This window comes from Tinamus guttatus, unplaced genomic scaffold, assembly GCF_059628265.1.
Source record: "Tinamus guttatus ecotype Peru unplaced genomic scaffold, ASM5962826v1 Tinamus_guttatus_pri_ptg000008l, whole genome shotgun sequence".
NCBI lineage: Eukaryota > Metazoa > Chordata > Aves > Tinamiformes > Tinamidae > Tinamus > Tinamus guttatus.
In genome coordinates this window covers 2,003,561-2,026,205 of record NW_028288542.1, presented here as the reverse complement: position 1 = coordinate 2,026,205, position 22,645 = coordinate 2,003,561, and the positions used below count along the sequence as shown (strand labels likewise).

Here is a 22,645-nt window from a genome sequence, read left to right as displayed (position 1 = left end):
TATTTCCTAAGTGACTTAAGAATGGTCTACAGCAATAAATAGCCTGAGCTTGCAAACACATTTTGTTTTGTTGCTCTGAAAAAAGAAGTGCTATTTGATCATTTTTATTAGTATTTTTTCAAGATACTCAGAAGTACTGGCAACATATTTCTTCTGGTGTGTGACTTCAGCAAAGCTGATAATGCATTTCATTTGTAAGATGTTCTGCAAGATACAGTGGTTTTCTTGCTCATTTTATGTAATGCTTTTAAACAGTATAGAGATTTGAGTGAAAGAAAACATGTAACCCCATATAAGATAAGTGTAAGATGGTATGATACGATTTACAGTGTTCAACAAATACTGTTACTGTGATGGCAGGATCCTGAAGTAGTATGTGCTTTTACTAACATTATTAGGCCTAGTTTTCACACATCAATATATGTGTGTGACATTGAAAACATTGAAAACAGGGGCATTGTTCATATAAAGCTGAATATCCAATAATTTATCCACAAAAAGGTAACTTTATGTCATGGACTAAACTTATCCTTTTTAAGTATCAAATTCAGTATTATTATTATTACAGTGGAGAGATTTTTCTTTGGGAAAACATTCCTAGATCTGAAATAACTGCTGGTTATAAAATAATAAAGGGAAGCCAACAAACAAGGATAGCCAAGCTTATGTTCACAGCACTGTCAATAACTAGGAGACTAAGATATTTTTGGTGGAGTGTGAGTCAAGCCATCTGGGATTTCTCTACTTCTTTTGCAAGCTGAACAGCTAAGTCACCAACTTAATCAACTTCACTGACCCAAAAACAAACCATGACCAGCCCCTGAAGGCCTTCAGGAAGGTTACTGACCTACTAGCAGCTCTGCCACTTGCCCCCATGGCAAATCCATCGCTGTGGCCAGTGCAGTTGTTTCCCAAATGGTGTGGCTGTGTTAGATCAGAGAGAGACTGGAGCAGCTTGTGGGAACACTGTTACTAGCATATGAATCACAGCTGAATAACCCAAGTTGCATATGCTTGTAAAGTTCTGGAAACACGAACCAAAATCCTGAGGTTTTGCTTTCTGGTGGTTTCTTCTTGTTGTTGTTTTTTGGTGTTTTTTTTTTTTTTTTTGGAATTGCACTCTACTTGCTGTAGTGAGAGCTGTACCTGTTGCTTTTTATTTAGGAAAACAGGGCTGAGAAATGTTTTGTGTTGTGTTTTGTTTTACCCAGCAGTACATACATGTGCAGAATGTCGCGTGAAATTCTCTGCACCTCAACAGAGTTTACATTTCACAGCTGTCCCATACAGGTGTAGAGCTTGTCTAGACCTCCCTGGCACAGCCCAGGCCTCGCGGGTGCAAGGCAGGCTTGGCACGTGTGCTAGCTGTTCTTCAAAGCCACCACTTCCCCAAGTGGCACCTTCCCGCCAATGGCTACTGTCTGATGCTCTGCACCTTGTCCATCTGTCTTTTCAGAAAGAAAGAAGAAGTCTCCTCTTAACATCCCACCTCTGACTCTAATTCCCCATGCTTTTGTCACCCTTTTTTCCCACCAAGACCGGAGATGAGTGTTCTGTACCTTTTCTCTCCTGTCTATCCACTCTTTTTTTTTCTGCCCCTTGACTTCCTGCTTCTCACTGGTCCTCAGAAGCTCTCAGTGTTTTTCTCTATATAGCTAATTAGGTTAAGCTGGTCAGAAGACTGTGACCTGATATAAACAGCTGTAATTCCTTAAAGATTGCAAAAAGAGCAAAGAAGTCAGGGAGGAATTTTCCTTAAACTTTCATGACGAGAGAACAGTTCCAACTAACATAATGAAATGAGGAAAAAAATATAAGATGTTCTCAGCCTGAGTTGAGGCTCGGGCTGTGGCATTGGTAGCAGACCCGTGTGGTCGCACAGATGCTTCTCCTTCTGTCTCCCAAGCAGCAAATACAATCCCTGTCTGTGCTTACAGAAGGAGAGGAGCTGAGCTGAGATTACCTTTATTTGATATGGTAATGCCAAATATCCTAAATGCATATTTTGTAAAATTTCACTTGAATTTTACCAAGTTTCCTTAGAAGATGCTATGGACTAGGTTAGGCTTACTTTATATATATATAAAGTATATGTATATATTTATAAAATAAAAAGGGTATCCTGCATGCTGAAGTCTGACATTTGTTCTGAGCTTTTGAATGATGGTGATTTGACTCAGGTTCTGCAGTGAAATCAGGAGGGGTAGTTCAGGGATCTGGGAGCCTTAAGAGAATTCGCAGCAAGTCAACAGGCTGCTCATCACTGTATTTATCGAAGATGGACAATGACTTGCATGTTATATATTGCCTTACATAAGCAATAGACTGGAAATCATTGGCTGTCTCTCAAAGCAGTCCATTGTGCTTTCTGTCAGCTGTGAATGTCTTGGATGACCTCAACGACACAAAATCAAAGCTAGTCCACTCAAATAGCACTCAGTCATTGTACTGCATTGATTTCCTCTTTTCCCCCTCAGATAAGCAAGAATGGCAAAGGAACATTTCTCAGCAGTTGTAGTTACTGGCAGAGCTTTGTAACAATGTGCTGGTAAATCTCTAAGAAAGTGAGTCAATGGGACCAGAGTATCAATAATGTGACTGTCTGTGGCCTCTTTTGTTCCTTCTGCACCCACCATTGCCTCCGCTTGCTCAGAGGCTGAAGCAAATCCTGGCCTTTCTCAAGTTGCTTTGTTTGGCTGCTGGAAAATCAAATAGCAATTTTGGTGGTTTATTTTCTAAACTGCCATGTTAAAATGAACCTGCAGTGGCTGTGAAAGAAGGAATTGCCACCTGCCTTGTCACTATTGTTTCAAAGTTTCCAGGGGACTCCTTTTTATCCTTATTCTTTCTTTTTTTTCCTGGTGGTTCCTGGTAGAGCAAACAGGTATGTAGGTGTCATTTGACCCAGCTAAAGCCCACCCTGATAACAGGCTAAGGCAAGTGTCCTCCTTTCCTGGTTGTGTTCTAGTTCATGATGGAAGTGCTTCCCGAAAAAGGTGTCGTCTTCTACCGCATACCCAAACCTCCCATCATTGCCTGTCTCTGCAGTGACTGAAATATTCTGCTTCTATTATGCCATCTTTATTGCCATCTTAAAGATTTTTTTGTTTGCTTGCTTTAAATTAAAGCCAATAATTAAGAACACAGCTCATTTCCCCTATCCTTAGTGTGCCAGTGCACTCTTACTGAATGTCCTCTATGTTTTCAAAAACATATTTTCCTGCTCTAATTGAGGTGACTTCCTAAACCACTTGCAACAGAAACCACCACCACCACCTTCTGGGGAATGAAGAATTCAGATGCTGGAAAAAAACTAGTTTTCATTGTACAATTTGTAAGTGGAAGGTGGTATTTTTTCAGGGAAGAGGAAGAGATACAGAAGATTCTCCAGAAAAGTAGGAAAGGGTGGCAGAAGAGCAGGAGCCTCCTTTCCCTACACCCTGTTTTCTGTGGGAGAGTGGCTTATTTCATAAAAATGGACTAATGTGCTTTGTATATAAATCATATGTGACAGAACCTTAGTACATTAAACATGTTTGTCAGCTTGCATTGTTTAATGCTTTGTATTGTTTTTTAACCAAGCTCTATGCTTTCAGAATACTCTGTAGTCCATTAGATTTTTAAAAGTTCTTTTCATTAATTTTGCAATTATATATATATATATACATATATATATAATGGATTTTGCTGGGTGTTGGTTCATTTTGGGAAAGTAAGTGTAGCACACAATGCTTTTTTTCTTCTGTGGAAAATACAAGGAAGATTCATGCGAATGACACGGAGAAGATAGAGACATTCAATGAAGTGTTTTCTGCAAGTTGTGTGGTAACCACTTGCCGTTAATAGCAGTGTCTTTGTTGGGCTGAGTCCTGATTGCGTGCTCCTAAGCATTCTCCAGCAACCCACTTGTGTCTCCATTACCCTTGTCACCTGATTGCATCTTAGCGCTGGCCTTTGGCAGCTGATTAGCTCGCTCCATTAGGGCTGCCCTTTCTCTCCCTTCCGCCTAATTTCATGTGAACTCTCGCCTCCGATAATACTACTTTTCAAGTCAGATGGCCAGCTCGCTAATTCGAGAGGTTTGCATGCACAAGTCGCAAATCTGGAGGGTTATCCTGGCTGAAATACGCTTGCCCTGCACACTGCCAGAGCGTTGCTGTCAGCGCTTGTCTCCTACATCCACACAAATGCCACTTCACGCCCATGTCTAGCATGTCATCCATCAAGCTGAGCAAGCAGGACATCTTAAGCAAGCAAGAGAACAAACAAAAAACAAAAATCTGCTTATCATGGGGAAATCATGCCATATGTGAGCAAAAGGCTGTCTCCTTTAGAGGAGGCCACCGCTTACAAGGCACTAACTTGTTCGAGCAAGCGTCCGGAGCTCACCAGTGTTAGGAATGATCTCTGTGTGGAAGAGAGCACAAGGGAGATAGCTTGGTATCTGCAAAGGTGACAGAGCATTAGTGAACTCAGAAAAAGTTTCAAAGAAATTCAGATTGCTGTCTTAAATCTAACTTTTGGAAAGTGGAAACCCACTTTTTGTTAGCTAGGTGGACTTTAATTAATCTCTGATTAGCAGCTTGGTGTCTTGCATGTGGAAAACTAACACTGTTATGGAATATCCTACAGAGTAGCCTGGGGTGGAAAAGAGATTGAATTTGGACATGAGAGGTGGGTGGTGTTGCCTCTACCTGCTCCACGTGTTCTTCTCCATCGTCTTAAGATTTTGTTGGGAGTTTTATTCAGAGATGATTTACTAGAATAGTTACTTAAATATTTAATATTAGGTTGCTGAAGAATACTGCAATAGAACATCAGTTTAAATGTATACCAGGCACCAGCACTGTGTATCTTTCCTTTCCCGTGTAGGTGCCTGGATGAAATTAAAACTTATATAAGTAATACTTATTGGGGGAGAAGTAAAATCTTAAACGGAGATTTAGCATCATTTGTTACTAAAAGCTTTCATCTTCTCTATGTGCTGTTGCATTTTGATGGACCTCTAGTGTTTCAAATATCCCTTTCTTCCAAGGGATGAAGCAAGCAGCATTATTTGGAATAGAAAGCAATAGAACAGAGAGAACTCTCAAAAATTTATTATAGAAAATGCTACTGTAGAAAGTTTATTATAGCAAATGTTCCTGTAGTATTGATGGAATGCATATATCTGCCTTTATCTTCTCTGGCTTTTATGACATATTTCCCACAGTATTATGCTCTATTCCCAAAAGAAATGGGCAAAAGCAGTTTGCAGATTCATTCTGTCTTCTGCACACCATGTAGTGCCAAGCATCTTCAGACATAAACTTTTAGAGATGTGAGAAGAAATAGCTCTTGTATTAATTTGTCCCATGAGACACTGGTAAACTTAGAGCAGGAATAATATATGAGTTTTTATCCAAATAAAATGTCACCCTATATTAAATTCACAAATAATTGCGCAGATTCCTATTCTTAAAATTAGTGTATATATAAATAGAAAGTTGGTCATTTTTGAAGCACACACTATATGTCCCTCATAAGCAGAAAGAAATTATCCAGTGGATTTGGATAATATAGAGGGCATTTGACACACTTTAAAGATTGCTTCATTCTGTCTTTGAAACTCAGTGCTTCTGTTTTTTTCTTTTTTTTTAATGTTCTGAAATTTTAAGAATATTAAAAATGGTAATGTGACTAGACTTCCCTTCAAATATCAGTAAAAGCACCCCCTTTTTTAATTTATTTTTATTCTACAAAGATTTTTTTTTTGTAATAAGGCTATGTTGACATATAATACTGTATCATTTTATACTTCTCTGTGTGCTAAGTATTTGCTACTCACCAACAGGCTGTCAATTTGCTTGTGGAGAAAAAAATAGAATATGCTAATAATAATAACAAATGGCACTGATTTGCTAAACCAAAATAATAAAAATGTAAAGATAAATTGAAAACGCCATCTTAAATTCACTTTCAATTTCCCTGTCAAAAGCCTCAGTGCCTTGAAGACCTATTGCAAATCTTTTCACTCATGATCATCTGAAACCAATTAAAACATGCTCCTTCCTGCATGCAAAGGCTTTTGTAATCAAATAGTAACTTTGCAATATATAATATTAATTCTTCATAAGTATACTGTTGCAAATGACAAACATTCTGCAGAAGGAAAAAAAAAAGTTTAAGTCTGCTGCTGAGGTGAGGTTTTAAGAACAAAAATTATATAACAAGGATTTGCCTTGGCTTGTCTCCTAGAAGGCGAGGAGAGAGGGAAAGCAGAGTGCATTATTAATGCTGTGCATTTCTTATGTAGTTCATCCATACCTGTCTTTCAAATTCATCTGAATTCATTAAAATTATTAATTGCTGAATATTTCAGATGGGAATTTAATAGCCCTTTTTATTTAAGAAGCATGGAGGATTTTACTTCCGATCAAATGACTGGTAGCACTGACTGAACTTTATTATAAAAGTAAGCCTTTTTTTTGCAGTCTTTTCTGCACGTGTCCTTACGTTATAGTTTGGTTTGACATTTGACCATTGACATGGGTTTGACATTAAAAAGTGATTGGCCTTTCTGTATTATTTCAGGAACGATGCCTTACAGATCTATTTGAGAAAACAGTTATTAGATTCAAAGATGAAGACATCTTGCATTTTCTCTATAAAAGATATATGAATTCTACCTCCGTGTGTCCAATTTTAGTCTGTATCAAGACAATATTCATGATTTATGTACAGAAATCATGATCTGAAATAACTCATTTCCCTCTAGAATCCTTTTTGTATTAAAGAATTGAGAGAGACTTGGATGTATTACCATCAAATGTGTGGCTTTAATTTGGTTTTTGTTTGTTTTCATTTGCTTTGTTTTTTGTTTTCTCTTTTGTTTCCCACTGGAGGATGTGGTTATCACAAATTGTAAAATAGCTGAAAAACAGAAGAGGCAAGAAAAGGAAGGGGGCTGCCAATGAAGATCTGGTATTGTGGTCAAAAAGGCTTTACCTCAGCAAGATACTTAAGAATGTGCAAATTAAAATTACAAGTTTATTTATTTATTTTAATCTAGTAGAACAGTTTCCCGCTTCCAGAGCTATTTGGTAATGCATTTCTTGCATGTAATTAAAAGTTTTAACAGATTATTTTATATATTCTTGTAACATCTTACCTTCCAGGAGAAGAGTAAGAATCGCACAGAAGGAATGAGATGAGCCAGGACATTACACCTCATATCCAAATCATGATTGTGAAAGAGAAGCCATAAGCTGATATATTAGTATTCCTGCCAAAGATGAAGTACACCCAAATAGGTGTCCTGCCTGAGTTCGAATTAGCAGTAGTAGCTTCACTGCAATCAAGACTGGTGCTTTAATCCATGATACTGAAATGTTTTGTTGAATAATTCTAATGAAGTGCTTTATTTTTCTCTGGCAGATGAACGAGAAGATGTTCAAAAGAAAACATTCACAAAATGGATAAATGCACAGTTTGCTAAGGTAATTAAATACATTTTTCATTTATAAATCTGTTTTGTATATTTTTCAGAAAGTTTATGTTCTCCAACTGAGGCTTAATTTTCAAAATAACAGTTGTTCAGGTGTTGCTGGAGGCAGTTGACTGAATTATTGAGAAAAAGTATATGTCCTACTGCCTTGAATTCAGTAGAAATTTAAATATAAGGGTTTTTGGGCAGCTCTCTGCCTAGGCCTACTTTGCTTTTCCTCAAACTGGTAATGCAAATATGTTGCTATTTGCTGGACTCCTTTGTTATGTTCCCAGTGTACAGAGGAGTTTCTTTCGTTGAGCCTGTCTTCTTTCTAATTGCAGTCACAAATTTAACAAAATTATCTAAACTAGAGGGAGAGGGACAAGGTAAAAAATGAGACACAGATCAAGTCAGCAAGGGATGAAAATCTATTGTAATGAAGTTTTGCAATAGTTATATCTGTGAACGCTTGGAGAAAGGTAAAGACCTCAAATATACCAGAGAAAAGGAGAGCTAGCTTACTTATTTAAAGGAGACCCCTCTCCCCCAGCAATATCTGTTAACTATGTCTTTCATTTGAGTTCAAATTATTAATTTGAATAAGCATTTTTCAAGTTCCTAGAGGATAATTACCAATCTAGATTTGCCAGCAGTAAAATAAATCAACCCAGTAATCTGTCATTTTATGTACTGGGGAATAATTGGCCTACTAAGCAGAGAATAATGAAATAGTAGGTGTAGCATGTGTTTAGTCATACTTCTGATAATGGCTGATCTGATTCTCCTCATCAAAGGGGAAGAATAAGATGATCTGAGTCTTACTGTTGAAACACTATGTGTTTTACTATGTGTGAAACACTATAATGTTGAAAACATGCTTGGTAGTGATTCAGTCATACACAGGGTTCCCACAGGATTTTTCTATGGGTCTTGAATATTTCCTAATAGTGACTGAAATAATTTAGAGAGGACTTGTGTGCGTGTGTATTTAGCATCTTTGTAGGAGAGATGGCCAGGACTTTGGAGGACAGGAACAGGATGAAATATGAAGAAGTGATCTCATATTGATTGATGAAATGGGAGACAAGTGCAAAGTCTTACATTTAGAAGCAAAATCCATCTCTGTTTTTAGTTATGGAATTGGTTTTCATTAATGGGCTATTCCTGAGTAGTAATTTCTTGTCATTATTAGCTTTGTAAGGTATTAAAAAAATAGCCTTCATCACAGAACAGGTTTGCATTCACTGTTGCAGGGTTTAAGAGGTACTGTCTTTAGAGGATTGTTCTCAGGAGTCTTTATTGAGACAGGGGAATATATTATATCACTCATTTCTCTTACATTTCTTCCCTGAAAATTCAGTGTTCAGATTAAGTTTGGAAAAAATACTCAACTTTGCAAGCTACTTTCCTGTTACTGGCAGTTGTAGATGCAAACTGTGGTTTTCATGTCAAGAATATTAACTTTGTTATAAATTAATTTTGTCATTTAGAGATAGTTAGTATAGCCTAAAACCTGTATATATTCATTGTTGGTGTAAAAGAATCTGCTTATTCAAGTTGCAGGCCCAGAGGTAAATAGTAGATCTTTTTCTGGCCATGCAAGTCATGACATTGTACATGGATACTTCAGATTCAGATGCTTTGAGCTCAGCAATAAACTTCTGCTAACTCCTTAATACAAAATCCATAACAAACTCAAAAGCACCGCACCCTGGAGGTTTCCTGTCTGTGATGTGCAAGCCCTAGGGAACCTCTGCCATGAAGCTTGTGATAGGGTATCTAGGTAAAACCAACAGATGTGTCAGCAAGCTGACAGCTGCAATGAGTAAAGCAATATCTCTTTTCAAACTTCTTTGGTGGGCAGGTTGGAGAGGCTCTAAAGTGAAGAGCTGGCAAAAATGTAGTTGCAGGTCTCTGAGCAACAGTTCCTCCACAAAGCAAGGTGCTCTATAATTTTTACTCCTTTAACTAGGCAGTAGGCAAGTTATGAAAATCTGTCGTTTAGAGATCAGGATATGTGACTCATCTAAATAAGCAATTCATCATTGTGTCAGTAATGTGGGCTAAACTTGTGAGATAAACCCTAAGTAAACCAAAGATATAGAAGAAATTGGAAAATGCAATCTGAGCCTTTTGTTGTTTCCTTGTTCTAAAAATAAGACACCTTGTTCATGTATTATTTTATGTAGTGTTACTTATTTACCCACTAAATGACATGCAATAACTTGAAACACAAAGCAGCTTTCAAAATCTGGAGCATATTGCTTTAATATCAATTTGCTTAGGAAGACTTTTTCTTTGTATGTCCTCAAAAGAGGTTTATTTATAAAGCCATGAAGTTCTGCAGGGTGTATATAATGGTAGCAAAAAGGAATGTGTTGTAACCTAGTTCTTAATAACAGAACTATAATTAGAGCACTCAGAAGACATATACCTACTCCTGAGTATGATAGCTCTTGCTCATATCTCAGCTCTCTTTAATTAGAAATGATTTTGTATATGAAACACTGAATCATAGCTGTATATTTTGAGATAGTAGGGGGCTATACAATACGAACATATTAGGAACACTCAAATGTAGCAGTCAACTGCTGGAACATGAAAACAGCCACAATTCTACATTAACAATGCCCATGCCAAATTTTAAATAAACATTTAGGGCATCAGTGGTCATTTTTAGTCATTCATTGTACAACAGGCATCAAAATATAAAACATTATTGACTTTTTTTGTTATTATTTTCGTATGAGAAAGAACTTGTGAATGGCAACTAATTTTGAAGTTCAAACCAGTCTTAAAGCTTCCAGCAAAGGAGAGAAAAGAAAGAGAGCGGGAGGAGGAGGAGAAGGCCACAGTTGTGGTGTGGGGGGGGAAAAAAAAAAAAAGGAAGAAAAAGAAATATATTGATATTATTTTTTTTTATTATTTTTTGTTTCCTTCTTATAGTAAGGGTATCTCAAAATACTGACATTTTAATGTAAATAATTAAGTAATAAAAGTATCTGTCATGAGAAATAGTGACAGCGCAAGCAACAAAAACGACATATGTCATTTCATAAAAGAACACTAATTTGTGAATGATTTTTCTACATTTTAATCTGCAATATCAGAAAAACCAAACATTCATAAAATTGCTTTAAATTAAGAGTTTTAAAGTGATTGTCCACATTTATGCAGCAAAAGAGCAGAAAATTACAGTTCATTGTCAAAGAAGATATTATATATAACAGGGCACTTTTTCATGAAAAACAGAAGTTTTTAATGAGGTTGAAGCAAGAGGTGATGATTTAAAAAAAAAAAAAAAAGATTTGGGGGAAGGTGCAATTTTGACAGTTTTTGTATTTCAGACTTTTATTTTCCTCTTATTTGTTATTGGGGAAAAATACAGAATATGAAAATAGTAAATTTAAGGGTATCCAGTACTTAATCGTTCAGTTTCATGGAAAACCAAAACTGTTCAGTAATCTTTTTAATCAAAAATGCGAATTATGAAAAATCATAATGGCAGCTTTTAAAAGAAAGGAGGTAGCTGGGTGGTGCCTGGATGGTAAAATTACCTTCCCACTCTTGTAGTAATTGTTTAAAGAAACAGAGCGAAGCAAAAGCTTTTTCCATAGGTTTACAGTGTAATTTAAGATATAGGTAGCTAGTATAATATTAATGAAATGAATTAGACATTTATTTATTTTTTCTGCTAATGAAATTTGTTGAACAGCAGCTAGATGTTTCAGGCAATTGGTTTATGCAGGGATAACACGAATGCAAAAGGAGACAGGGCTTACTACTCCATGAAGTCTGATTACATAGTGGTCAAAATAACTTCCTAATAGCTTCCTAATTACAAATGTAGCTTGCGTGATATGAGGTGAGGTGACAGTCTTGGTTCTTCATGTGTTGTTGGGTTCATGGACAACCCAAGGTTATTCAACTCTCCCATTTGCTTTAGTAGCCTCTTTGGATTGTAGTTTAAATGCCTTCTGCATATCATATAATGAAAACTGCTGACGCAAATGAAATGTTTACCGACCTTTTGACAAGGTACATCAAATATTTGAGGTACAGAGAGGCTGTACTAGCAAGGGTTTGACATCTGATGGAGAAATTTGCACTGCTGCTTTTGCTCACGCACCTGTTCTGCTTCCTGTTCCCTCACTTACCGTTCTGTCTAGGGCACCAAATAAATAAATAAATACTGCTCAGGACAAAGCGAACAGAGTACTAAGAGATGCGGTCTCTGGGAGGAGAGTCTGGAAGACCTTTGTGGAGAAGGCAGTCCTGGTTTGGTTAGTCAAATTTTTTGGAGATCTGTCCTCTACAAAAATGTGTTAGCCCCTTTGAATAACGTACTTCAGATTTCAGCAGTTGCACCCTTTTCTTTAGCAACATTTTGGAATATTGGGTTACAATTAGTAAGCAAGAAAGGGAGAAGGGAAAGAGAAGTCTCCCAAAACACAGTTAAAATGTTCAGTGTTAGTCAAAGCTGCTGTCTTGACAATTAGCCTGTAGGTCAAATGGAGACAGCGGCTTAGCTGGGTGGTAAGTAGGAAAACCTCAGTTAAGTCCTATACTAACAGATTCACATGGCTGTTCCCAGGCTTCACTGATATCTGTGGGCATATCTCCTGGAAGCAGAAAAGCAGAGGAAAAAATGTATATACATTTTCAAGAAAAGTGTAGAAAACATCCACAGGTTTCATATAATAAGAGCAATCAGTAGGGTACACAGGTGTTGCAGGATTTCAATATTTAGAATGAAGATCTAGATAGCACAGTACCAGTAGCTTTGCTGGGCAGGTTTTAATCTCTCCACAGACACGTTCAGAGAAGTTCTTTCAGCTGTGACACTCTAGCTGCTAACACAGAACTTGGTGCAGGCATAAAAGCCTGTGAAGGAAATAGAGTAAATAAAACACTGCGGAGCTCCATGTTGCTGGAAGTAGCCTGCAACTATGCCCAGGCAAAAGCATATGCGTCTAGCCCAGTGTTCATACTGCTGTTTGAACCAGAACCTGGCACTGCAGCGCAATTTGTAACAGTGTAATTTGTGTAAGTCAGCCTCTCTGGAGCAGCTTTTCAGTGAGCATGTGAAACCCCACCGAACTCTTCCTACACTACTTGGTTGAGATCTTTACATCATCTGGTAGAGTAACTTCTTTAGTTGGGGCTAGAACTGGGGAAGGCAAGAGGTATTTAAACATATTTTTGTTTTTACCAGATGTGAATTAAGCTCATTTAAACTGATCTTTAGCTACAAGGGAAAAAAGAAATAAAAAGAAAGAAAGAAAAAGGAAAAAAAAATCCTTTAAGATAAAAGGTGAAAAAAGTTACTGAGAAATTTCTCTGAAGACAGCAATATTGGTCAAAATAATTATGAAGGCATGTTGACCCTACTCCAAGCATGGAGAGTTAGTACAACTGAGCAAGCAACATGCACTAAGAGCCTATATTTTGTTCACTAGTCATGAAGTAACATACATTGTAATTTTACTGCTGAAACTGAATATTCACACTACAGCTTACTACAAAAACCTCTGGTTTTGTGCCCATACCCATTTCTTTGTTTGCGTCGGTAGTGTTATGCTGAATTTCACAAGTGGTGAAATTCTGCAGCTTTTGCCTAAGATGTGCTAATTTGGCTGGAAATTAACTATTCTATTCTGAACATAGAAGTGCTAAGGATCAACTTTACCTACATTATTTCAAACTTTATTAAACATAAATCTGAAAAGCATTTCTAAGTTCTACATTGCTTTACAGGAAGAATTTGATTGGGTATGTTAATAGCCAAGAAACCAAAGGAAAATAGTGCCTCACAAATTATGTATAGGTCAAGGGACAGAGTGGATACGAACATGCAAGATCAAGCTAGCCATCTTTTATGTATCCACCTCTTAGCCAAGGACACTGGCTTCAGGATAAATGAGAGATTGAGTGTTCAGTTAAATCTTGAAATTGTATCTATGGTGATATCCTTAACAAGCCTTTAATGGCTGCATGCTGTATATTAAAAGTACATATTGTAAATGTCTGCTGTTTACTTAATCCATTAACTAAACATTGATAAACTCTTTTTGAGCAGCCTCGGATTTTTTTATTCAATAAAACTTTCGTGAAATCATACTTTTCCAATTGCAGCATGCTTGTGATAACTATGAATAAACTCATAGTTGATAATACTTCAATACTGGTAAGACACCAAGATTCATATGCATCCATCCTAAGTAATTAATCTGTTTTGTCTCTTCCTCTGTTGCCAATATTTTTAATTGTTTTTCACAGTCAAAATGATGAGAGAGAGTCATTTTATGAAGTTGGAAGCCAAATGGCTTTTCTCTGTTACCATGTGGCAAATGGCCAGAGCTCTCACTGAAGATTAATAATGCTTAACTTTCATTTCTGGCTCTTTGGATCTGCACTACCCTTAGGATGCTTACTGTTTTAAAATAGTAATGATGTTCCTGATGCCAATAAACTCTGTAGAATATGTCTTGCAAGAGCTCACCAAAGACCCATCAGGTCTATTTTGTATCATTAAAGTAAAATGCTTTTCCTCTTTTTTTCAAGCCAAATGCTATTTAAACCTGATATAGAAATCGCATTTACACTGTCAAGTGTTAAATGATTTTTTCCCTTTTTCTTTTTTTTTTTTTTTTTTTAATATCTCCAGTATACATAAGCAGGGGTCAGGCAAAGCAAATGCTCAGAATGATTTTCACTGATATATAGTAAATTACGCAGTAGGTCTCCATATTCTCCATCCTTTTTTTTTTCATGATGCAGTGAATTGGCATGAATGAGTGTTATGTTTTTAATAATCTGCTTTGGAATAAAAAAATAGTTTTTTATTTTTTTTATTTTTTTAATACTTTTCTTATGTAATTCCAGTGGCAATGCTGTCATTGATTCTACTCAGAATTTTATTCTACAACTTCTGCTGATCTTTTGATATATTTGTTTAGGTTTTGTGTGACTGAGAGTACCAGAAGGAAAAATTAAGCACAGCTTAAAGGCATAAGTATCTTAATACATTGGATTTTGTGCTTAACATGAAATCTGTGTGGAAGCTTCCAATTTCATAAAGTTGATATTTTTTTTTTAACATTTTGTTTCCAAAATCACTTTCCATCTCATGAGTAAGATACCTAGGGCATATCCTTTTTGTCAAGATTTTTTTAGTCACTGATTATATTATAGCTTCAGTAATACAAGTAAATCCAGATTAATAAATGTAGGAACTTGTTTATTAATATGTCCTAAAATTTCTTTTCTCAGATTATGGTTTAAAGTAAGTGAAATCAGTGACATTGTCCAAATTACAGAAGTGCCAAACAGAATTATGAATCTATTTAACTTAGAACTTTTAATATTCAAATATGAAGAGTAACATGCTAAATAGATGACACTGTTCTAGAACAGTCTATGGGATAGTATAAAGAGTGACTAGCTCCTCATTAAAGAGGGTGGAAGAGCAGATTTGCATATTGGCCAAGGGAAACAGCAAATTGTGCTTTTAATTGCTATTTAAAACAAAAAAAAAAATCTTAAAAGCAAGCCCTAAAGCCCTTTTGTTTTCCTGAATGACAGTCCGATGGAAACAGTTGCAGTTTCTACACTTTCATAAAACATTTTAAAATAGCGTTCATTACTTTTATTCTATGGAAAGCTATGACACTTAGTTAGGTAATCACTAGAAAAAAATCTATTATGCCTTATGACAGTTTATAGAAGAGTCAGGTTTTTTCCAGCAAGTAGGATAAATTCTTTCATAACCTTAAAATAAAAGTGAAATATTGACCTGCTATTTATCCCTGCTAGATGAAGATGGTTGAGTGCTGGCAGGGATTAAAAACAGAGGATTAATCCTTTGGCTCTTACTGTGAGAGCAGGGAACACCACAAACTCAGTTGTCTCAGTACAGCATGACAACAGCAAAATACCGTTTAAGAGGAAAGTCTTCCCTGCTGTCTCTGTTCTTGCAACATCAGGAGTGCAAGCTACGTGACCCGTTCCTGTAGTCACACAGCTAGAGATGCCTTTAAAGCCATCAGTCCTGATCCCTTTCACTGGAAGCCAAAAAAAAGTACACAAATCTGTTTGCTTATGCTTCAAAGCCACAAGTAGAGATGTTAGAAGTAAACAAAAACCTAAGTCGACTGTATCTGTATTTTTCTTGGGGATGTTGTTGTACTGCTTGATCTTCAGATAACTGAGAGCTTGTATTATGTGTGTGTGGTAGGATAGGATTCTTGCCCAGTTTTTGTCTGTTCTTCATTCTTTTATTGCCCTGAGACTTCACAGTTTGATTTTTTTTTTCTAAAATGTCTAAATGACCACAATTTAAAAAATCCCCTTTCCTTTGAAGCTTCTCCTTCCACTTCATTATCTCCATAGTTTTTGGCTGGTGCTCAGAGCTCGGTTTGCTTGCCGTGGCTCTCAGAAGGTCCCTTGCTTGCAAGTAAGGCACAGTTCTGGCTACTGATAGAGCTGTCTGCTATGGAGCTGTTGCTGCTACAGTCTAGACACTGAAGGTTATGTAGTATTTTTCCACAGTATCCTTTATTTGAATGTGCAAACATTATGTTTCTTTTCAGAATCAAAATTTAAGAGTTGAAGTGTTTTCTGTTATAGTTGCCTTCCCTTCCCAAAAACATTCAAATTGTTTTAAACGGCGAGCATCTGCTTGGCCACACAGCTTCACCTTTAGAAGTACCTGAGTAAATGCAGATGACGTTTTAAACGCTTCTGAAATAACATACTGTCCCAGACCTGTAATTCGAAAGTTCAGAGCACATTAGTACAATCGAGAAGCTTAACTGAAATATATACCTTTTTATTAGGTGAAAATTTGTTGTCTTTTCACTCCTATTTTCTATAATCTCTTCACACAGAATAACAAAAGCTTCCACTCAGATGCGTTAGACACGCCAAGCAAGCACAGTAATCCCTAGCATTAGCCATAGGGAACTCTGGACTTGCATTTCTAATATGTCGTAGTGAGGAAAAAACAGTCCATGGAGATCCATTGACCTTTTACATCTTTTCCTTCTCAGAGCTGGACTTTTGTCTTGTAGTCCTTTGTTCAAATCTTCATCAGTATATAGAGATATATATATTTTTTGCACTTAAGTCAAAAAGATTCACCTTAATTTTATACGTGCAGTTCTCTTGAAGTTGTCATTGTGCAAATATCTTGGGGGGGTGGGTGGGGGTGAAATAGGAGCAGGCTAAATATAGCACTACAATATTGGTCTCAGCGGTGCATATGTCTAGCTTGCAAATTTGTAAACATTTACAAATTTGCATGATTGTTGCTGGCAGTAGACATCATTGTTTCCGTGCTTAGAATTCATTACCAGTACATCTGATCATCTCCAAAGCTTCCAAAGCAAAACTCTTCATACAGGAAAGTAGGACTTCAATGTGTTTATGCTACATTTAGGCTAAAAGTTCAAAATACTGCCCTCCCTTGTCAGTGTCCACCATCTGAAAAAACATGGCTTGTGCTTCTCAGGTATCCAGAGATGGCTTCAAACCAGGAAGCCTGACCAGCCCTTGCACGCGTTTGTTTTCTTTCTTTCTTTTTTAAAGAATGTTGCAAAAAAGATCTTTCTCACACACACACACAGAGTCAAAATACATAATTTGAGAGAGAGCTGCTTTCCTCTGTTCCTTTTCAGAGTATGAATACCAGGTATTTTTGAAGGAAAAAACTGTTTTTGAAGGAAAAATTGCACACCATATCTGCAATTGTTTCTCAACAGCAGTGGTAAATTTAGTATAGACCTCCTATTACATTTTTGCTCAGAGATTTAGTTATGATGTGTTTTGTTTTTTTTTTTATGCATTTCTTGTGCTCTAGAAGAGGTACCTAATTTGTAAGGTGTGTTCCCCTTTCCTGCCTGCTGTTTTTGTGTCTTAGTCCAATAAATATTGATATTCACATCACTATCTTTGTTAAGACTTTATTTTTTTTAAAAGATCCACATGACAGAAAGTTATTACACCAACTAGCCATTTTTCTTTTTTATCTGCTGTTCACAATATGTTTGATTTGCCAGTTTAAGCCCATTAAATTTACTACCTGGTAATATTGGTGTGGGAGCATATGCTGGTAACTTAAAAATAGGATGTTTTTAGTTTGCACAAGTGCTTTCTGTTGAAATGAGGATTTTAGAGAAAAATGAAAAATCTTTTTCTTCACTCTAATGTGGTTACAAAATTTGGGGATTAGTGAAAATCCTAAGGTATTGGTAATACTAAAATCCTTTCCACAAAACTTTTTTTTATATCTTTTCCATTTTGTCACCATGCTTTAAGCCACCAAAGAAAGCACTCTGTACTGCTTTTTCTAAAAACAAGGCAGAGTTCTGTATGCTCTAAGGACTGAGTTACTATGTGCTAGATTAAGAAAAAATGCAAACGTGTTCATTTTTTTTCTCCCCTTTCTCTGAACAATCTGGTGATGTACAAAATTGCTTTTTAAGTTGAGGCTAGCTTGCTTTCTTCTGGAAGACCCACTGGAATTTGGTAGAAGGAGGCTAGAGAGGAGATAAGACATCGGCATCAAAGCACATATAAAATAGCACACCAGATATTAAAATGCCGTGTCCAGCTCCAGTATTATAAAAGGCTTCTGCTCCTTACCACCCTGATAGCAGTGACTCTAAAACGCTAAGGTCAGAGAAATTGCCCAGAAAGATTCAATGACTATCTTACAGATTTTGTAAATACCATGTATAAGAACAGAGGCAAGCTGTAATTTTTTAAATATCGTGAGCCATTCTTGAAGCAACTAGTCAGAAATTGCATGAGAGGGATTGCCACCCTTGATTCAGTCCAGAGCTATACACAGAGCTATACACAATGCTATTGCACTCCTGAGGGTTTCTGTGACTCTTAAAAATGTGTGTTCAAAAGCAGTGTCCTCATAAAAGGAGAGAGAAAAAAAAAAAAAAGAAAAGAAAAAAAAAAAGAAATCCATGCAGTAACATTTGACTTGAAAAACAAGAGTTAGCAGAAAGAGGATGATTAAAGTGGAACTAAAAAGAAGCATCTAACTATGCTGAACCAGCAGGCACCCTGGAAGCAGCAGATTAGAGGCCTGATATAAACATGTATCATCTACCAAAAAGGTACATCACCTATCAAAATGGAAAGCCTACCTCTGTTGAAGAAACAAGATTAATAGGGTAGTAAAGGCATACTGACCTCCAGGCATGAGCTGCAAAGTCATGAGAGTCCAAAACAAACAACCCCCAAATAGGCTTTTATGGGAACCAGTTAAAACAATTTTATTTAATTTAGTCATGCAACAATAAGTAAGTTCAGAATATAAACGATGAAGATAATACAAGCATACAAAATATATGGAAAAGCTACTTATGTGATTACAGAAGGGAAAAGAAATATAGAAATCAAGAATCCCTATATTTATATGAGGTTTTCAGGTATAGTTTTACCACTCATCTCATATGCTTTCAAATACTGAATGCTTTTTGCTCATATGCTTTTAGATACTTTTGGATAGTTCAAACATGTTGCTTGAGGGAAAGCCTCAGTATATCTCCTTCTATTTTTTGATCTTTTAACTTCTGCTTAGATCACCTTAAAACTAAGCTGACTTTAGCTGTCTGCACTAGTCATTCACAGAGGATAAATTAGTATTCATAGTCTTATCTTAGTGTCCTTAATAAGTGCTATATATTATTTTTATATATTATATTAAGAGCTAGGTACTTAGGTATGTTAGTTAGGATTAAATGTACCTATGGAGGAAGTTAGAAATAAAAAGACAATCTTCAAAAAGTGGAAGTTACTCTCAAATAAGTCAAAGAAAAACATATGTCTCTGGAAAGATGTAATTAAAACAATCAAGGAATCAAAAATATTTTGCATATTTTAACTTGTACCAGAGCAATGATGGTAACATTTTTAAGGTGTCCGGTATGTGTTCAGAGAATTATAGATTCTTAAGTCTATATCTGGCAAATACAGTGGAAATTACTAGATGTGTGAGTAAATCTGATATAATGGAGAAGATTTAATATAGTTTTGAAAGAAGTTATATCTCAAAGTTGTATAAATTCTTCAAAAGAGTCGGTAGGAATACATGTATGTGACTAGATTACTGTAAAGGTTTTGGCAAAATTTTCTCATAAAAAAAGAAGAGATGAAAATGTTCTCATGTGCTTTAAGCTGTTTTAAAAGAGAAGAACATGAACAAATAAAGTCAGCTTGCACAGTGGAGGGAGATTAGCAGTGAGTTGGTTGCAAATTTGTACGGAGATGATTTTTATGTAAAAAAAATGTGGTAAAGGAGGGTGGTAGAACTACTGATGACTCTGAATCGCTTCGGTGAGATGAAAACAACCACAGGGACTTGCAGAAGGGCAACATAATATTGAGTAGCTAAGTGATTAAATAGCGTATGATATTCATTATTGAAAAAGAAGAGGAAACCCTAACGCAGAAAGCTTAGGTTCTTTTTCACTTATGCATCCTGTGATATGCCCTGCATGAGATGTTATCTCTCCACGCTGTCTACAGTAAGTCACAGATCTACAAAGTTCAAAAACAAATTTCACTCTAGTTTTTAATTCTTCACTTGAAAAAAGTCAAATATAGGACTTGCTTAAAAGACCAAAAAAAAAAAAAAAAAGTAAAACTATCACTGTGTGCTATCTTGAACATTCTGAGAACTATGGAGCCCAAGGCTTGGGAAATTCTTAGCCATAATTTCACAAATTTGATGAATTATGCTGAAGAAATATGATTTTACACTTGTCCTTTTCTTACAGTCTTCTCTTAAGAATCCTCTGTTGGCCAGCATCAGAGACAGATGAATTTAAGAGCCTTTGGTTTGCTCAAAATAGCCATTCTTCCGTTATCCTCTTATCATAATTTCATGCTAATTATGCATTAGAATACTTAAGAAGAGTTTTTCCACTTTTAAGAAAGTAATGATCTCTTCCCCATAGTGAGATACTAATGACACTATATTTAGTATAACTTTAAAATGATCCTGGTAGGCATAAAAATACTAATTCAAAAGCTGAGGGTAGGTCGAGACTCCATTAGGAGTTACACTTTTGGATGTGCAGGGGAATTTAGAGAATGTAGGGCCCAAAATGGGTGCTCGGTGGACAGATCTATTTGGTTTTACCCCATACTAAAGACCAGCTTTAAATTATCTGGCCAAGTCTGTGGTCATTTACGAGCTGGCCCAGGATACTGGGGCACTACTACTTATGCTCTGTAGTTGCCATCTGCCTTTCTACCTGCTTTAAACATATTGCCCCCTGCATCATCTGTCGCTGCAGAAGTGGAGGGACGAAATCTTTAATGCGATGCTCTGCTTTGCTTCAGGCTCAAATTGAGAACAGTTCTGCATGCTCTAGGATGGGAGATGGAGAGCTCTAGTCAACCATGTGTGACCAATCACTCTCCTCCAATTATGGTCTAGAACGAAAAGCCTGGCAACATCTAGCAAAACCCTACAGCTATCATAGCCCTGGATAGTGACCATTATTGACAAGAGATGGTAGAAATGATACAGTGCTAAAAGCTGATAAATGAAACAGAGAAAGGGAAACACACCCTGCCCTGGGTGATAATTTTCATCAACTAAAAATGGTAAATCATTAGATGGAAATGTAAGGTGATGGAAATGTAAAAAGCAAGATAGATGACGCTTAGGATAGAGAAAGAAGAGGGTACAATTCTGACATGTCGCTGAGCCTGCATTAAATTGTCAGTTCAAAATCAGCTTTCTTTTGTAGTTTTTCTTCATCCAATACTGTTGAAATTAAGGGTAGATTCCAAAATGATTCTTACTTGTATATCAGAAAATACTGGAAACACATGTTCCTGCTCAAACATCAGTACCAGCATGCTAATTATATTGCTTTGGAGCTTTATTGTATGGCCTCTGATTAAATATCTCCAAATATTAAATGCTCGTGTAGAAGGGGAAATAAAAAGGCAAGGGGCATAGGGGAAGGGGAGAAAGATAAACTTTCCAAACAGAGAGTACATTCCTCACAAAAGTGCATCGAACTACATCCTCCTTGGGGTTCTGGGATGATGAAGTTGCCCTTTGGAATCTTGGAATTAATGGTATCATTTGCTCTTAAGTGTGATGTTGAGCATGATTCAAAAAGACCTGCTGTTTTCAGTGACCTAGGCCATGCAAAGCTATTCAGTCAGATTTCCCCATTGAATCAAGAGAGGATAGAGTGCAAAATAAGCTCTGTTTTTTTCCCTTGTGTTTTTCAGTTGACTGAAAATGTATTTGGCTTGTGATTTGACCAAAAAAAAAAAAAAAAAAAGGCATTTGGGAAAGGTCAAATAGGTTATAGGTATCATTTAAAGCTTATATTTCTCAGTCCTGTAAGACTATGACCAAAACGCTTAGTAATAGAAATATCCTCTTTATATTATTCCTTTATCTCTAAAGAAAAGGAACATATTTAATAGCTTGCCCCCCTTTCATTTAGTTGGAGTATCATTTAACCTCTTCGAAATAGCTAGGTCACTATATACCATATAGCTATTTTTAGCTCTTCAGTTCTCTTCCACTTCTGGAAAAGTAGGCTTCTTGCAATTAAACTTCCTGTAATTGTCTTTTTTTCCTTGCTTTATAGGCTATACATGTTTCAAGTCTCCAAGGACAAAGATTCTTGGATCACTGAGCGATCCATGTTTATAATAATTACATGTTTTGCTCACCTCCCAACCTTTTCTTTTGTAGAAGTAGGATATTAGAGGGTAACAATTGGCTGGAAAAGTGGATCTATATTGGTGTACTGTACAGGTCTTCCTTGGTCTACAGAGTTTCAAGAGGAAGACTAGCGAAAATGTTAGTCAGCTGCTGAATGGCGAGGGTCTTGGTGGCGGAGGATGCAGAGAAGGCAGAGTTACTAAATGCCTTCTGTGCTTCTGTCTTTAATGCTAAGGCTACTCCCCATGAACTACAGAGCTCAGAGAAAAGAGTGAGAACCAGGAGAGAGGAGGACTTTCCGCTGGTTGAGGAGGATTGGGTTAGGGATTATTTAGGCAGACTGGACACCCATAGATCTATGGGCCCAGATGGGATGCACCCAAGAGTACTGAGAGAACTGGCGGGGGCTATTGCTCAGCCACTTTCCATCATCTTTGAGAGGTCATGGAGGATTGGGT

General features: G+C 36.6%; 1 protein-coding gene across 7 annotated transcripts in view; it reads left to right on the top strand.

Moving 5' to 3' along the window:
- The window catches only part of DMD (dystrophin), a 1,078,552-nt gene that overhangs the window by 160,766 nt on the left and 895,141 nt on the right, over window positions 1-22,645 (top strand). For all 7 annotated transcript variants that reach the window (XM_088521823.1, XM_088521851.1, XM_088521829.1 and 4 more), the window contains exon 2: window positions 7,417-7,478. In XM_088521823.1, the coding sequence (XP_088377949.1) occupies window positions 7,417-7,478 (62 nt within the window). The remainder of the gene's footprint in view (window positions 1-7,416; window positions 7,479-22,645) is intronic.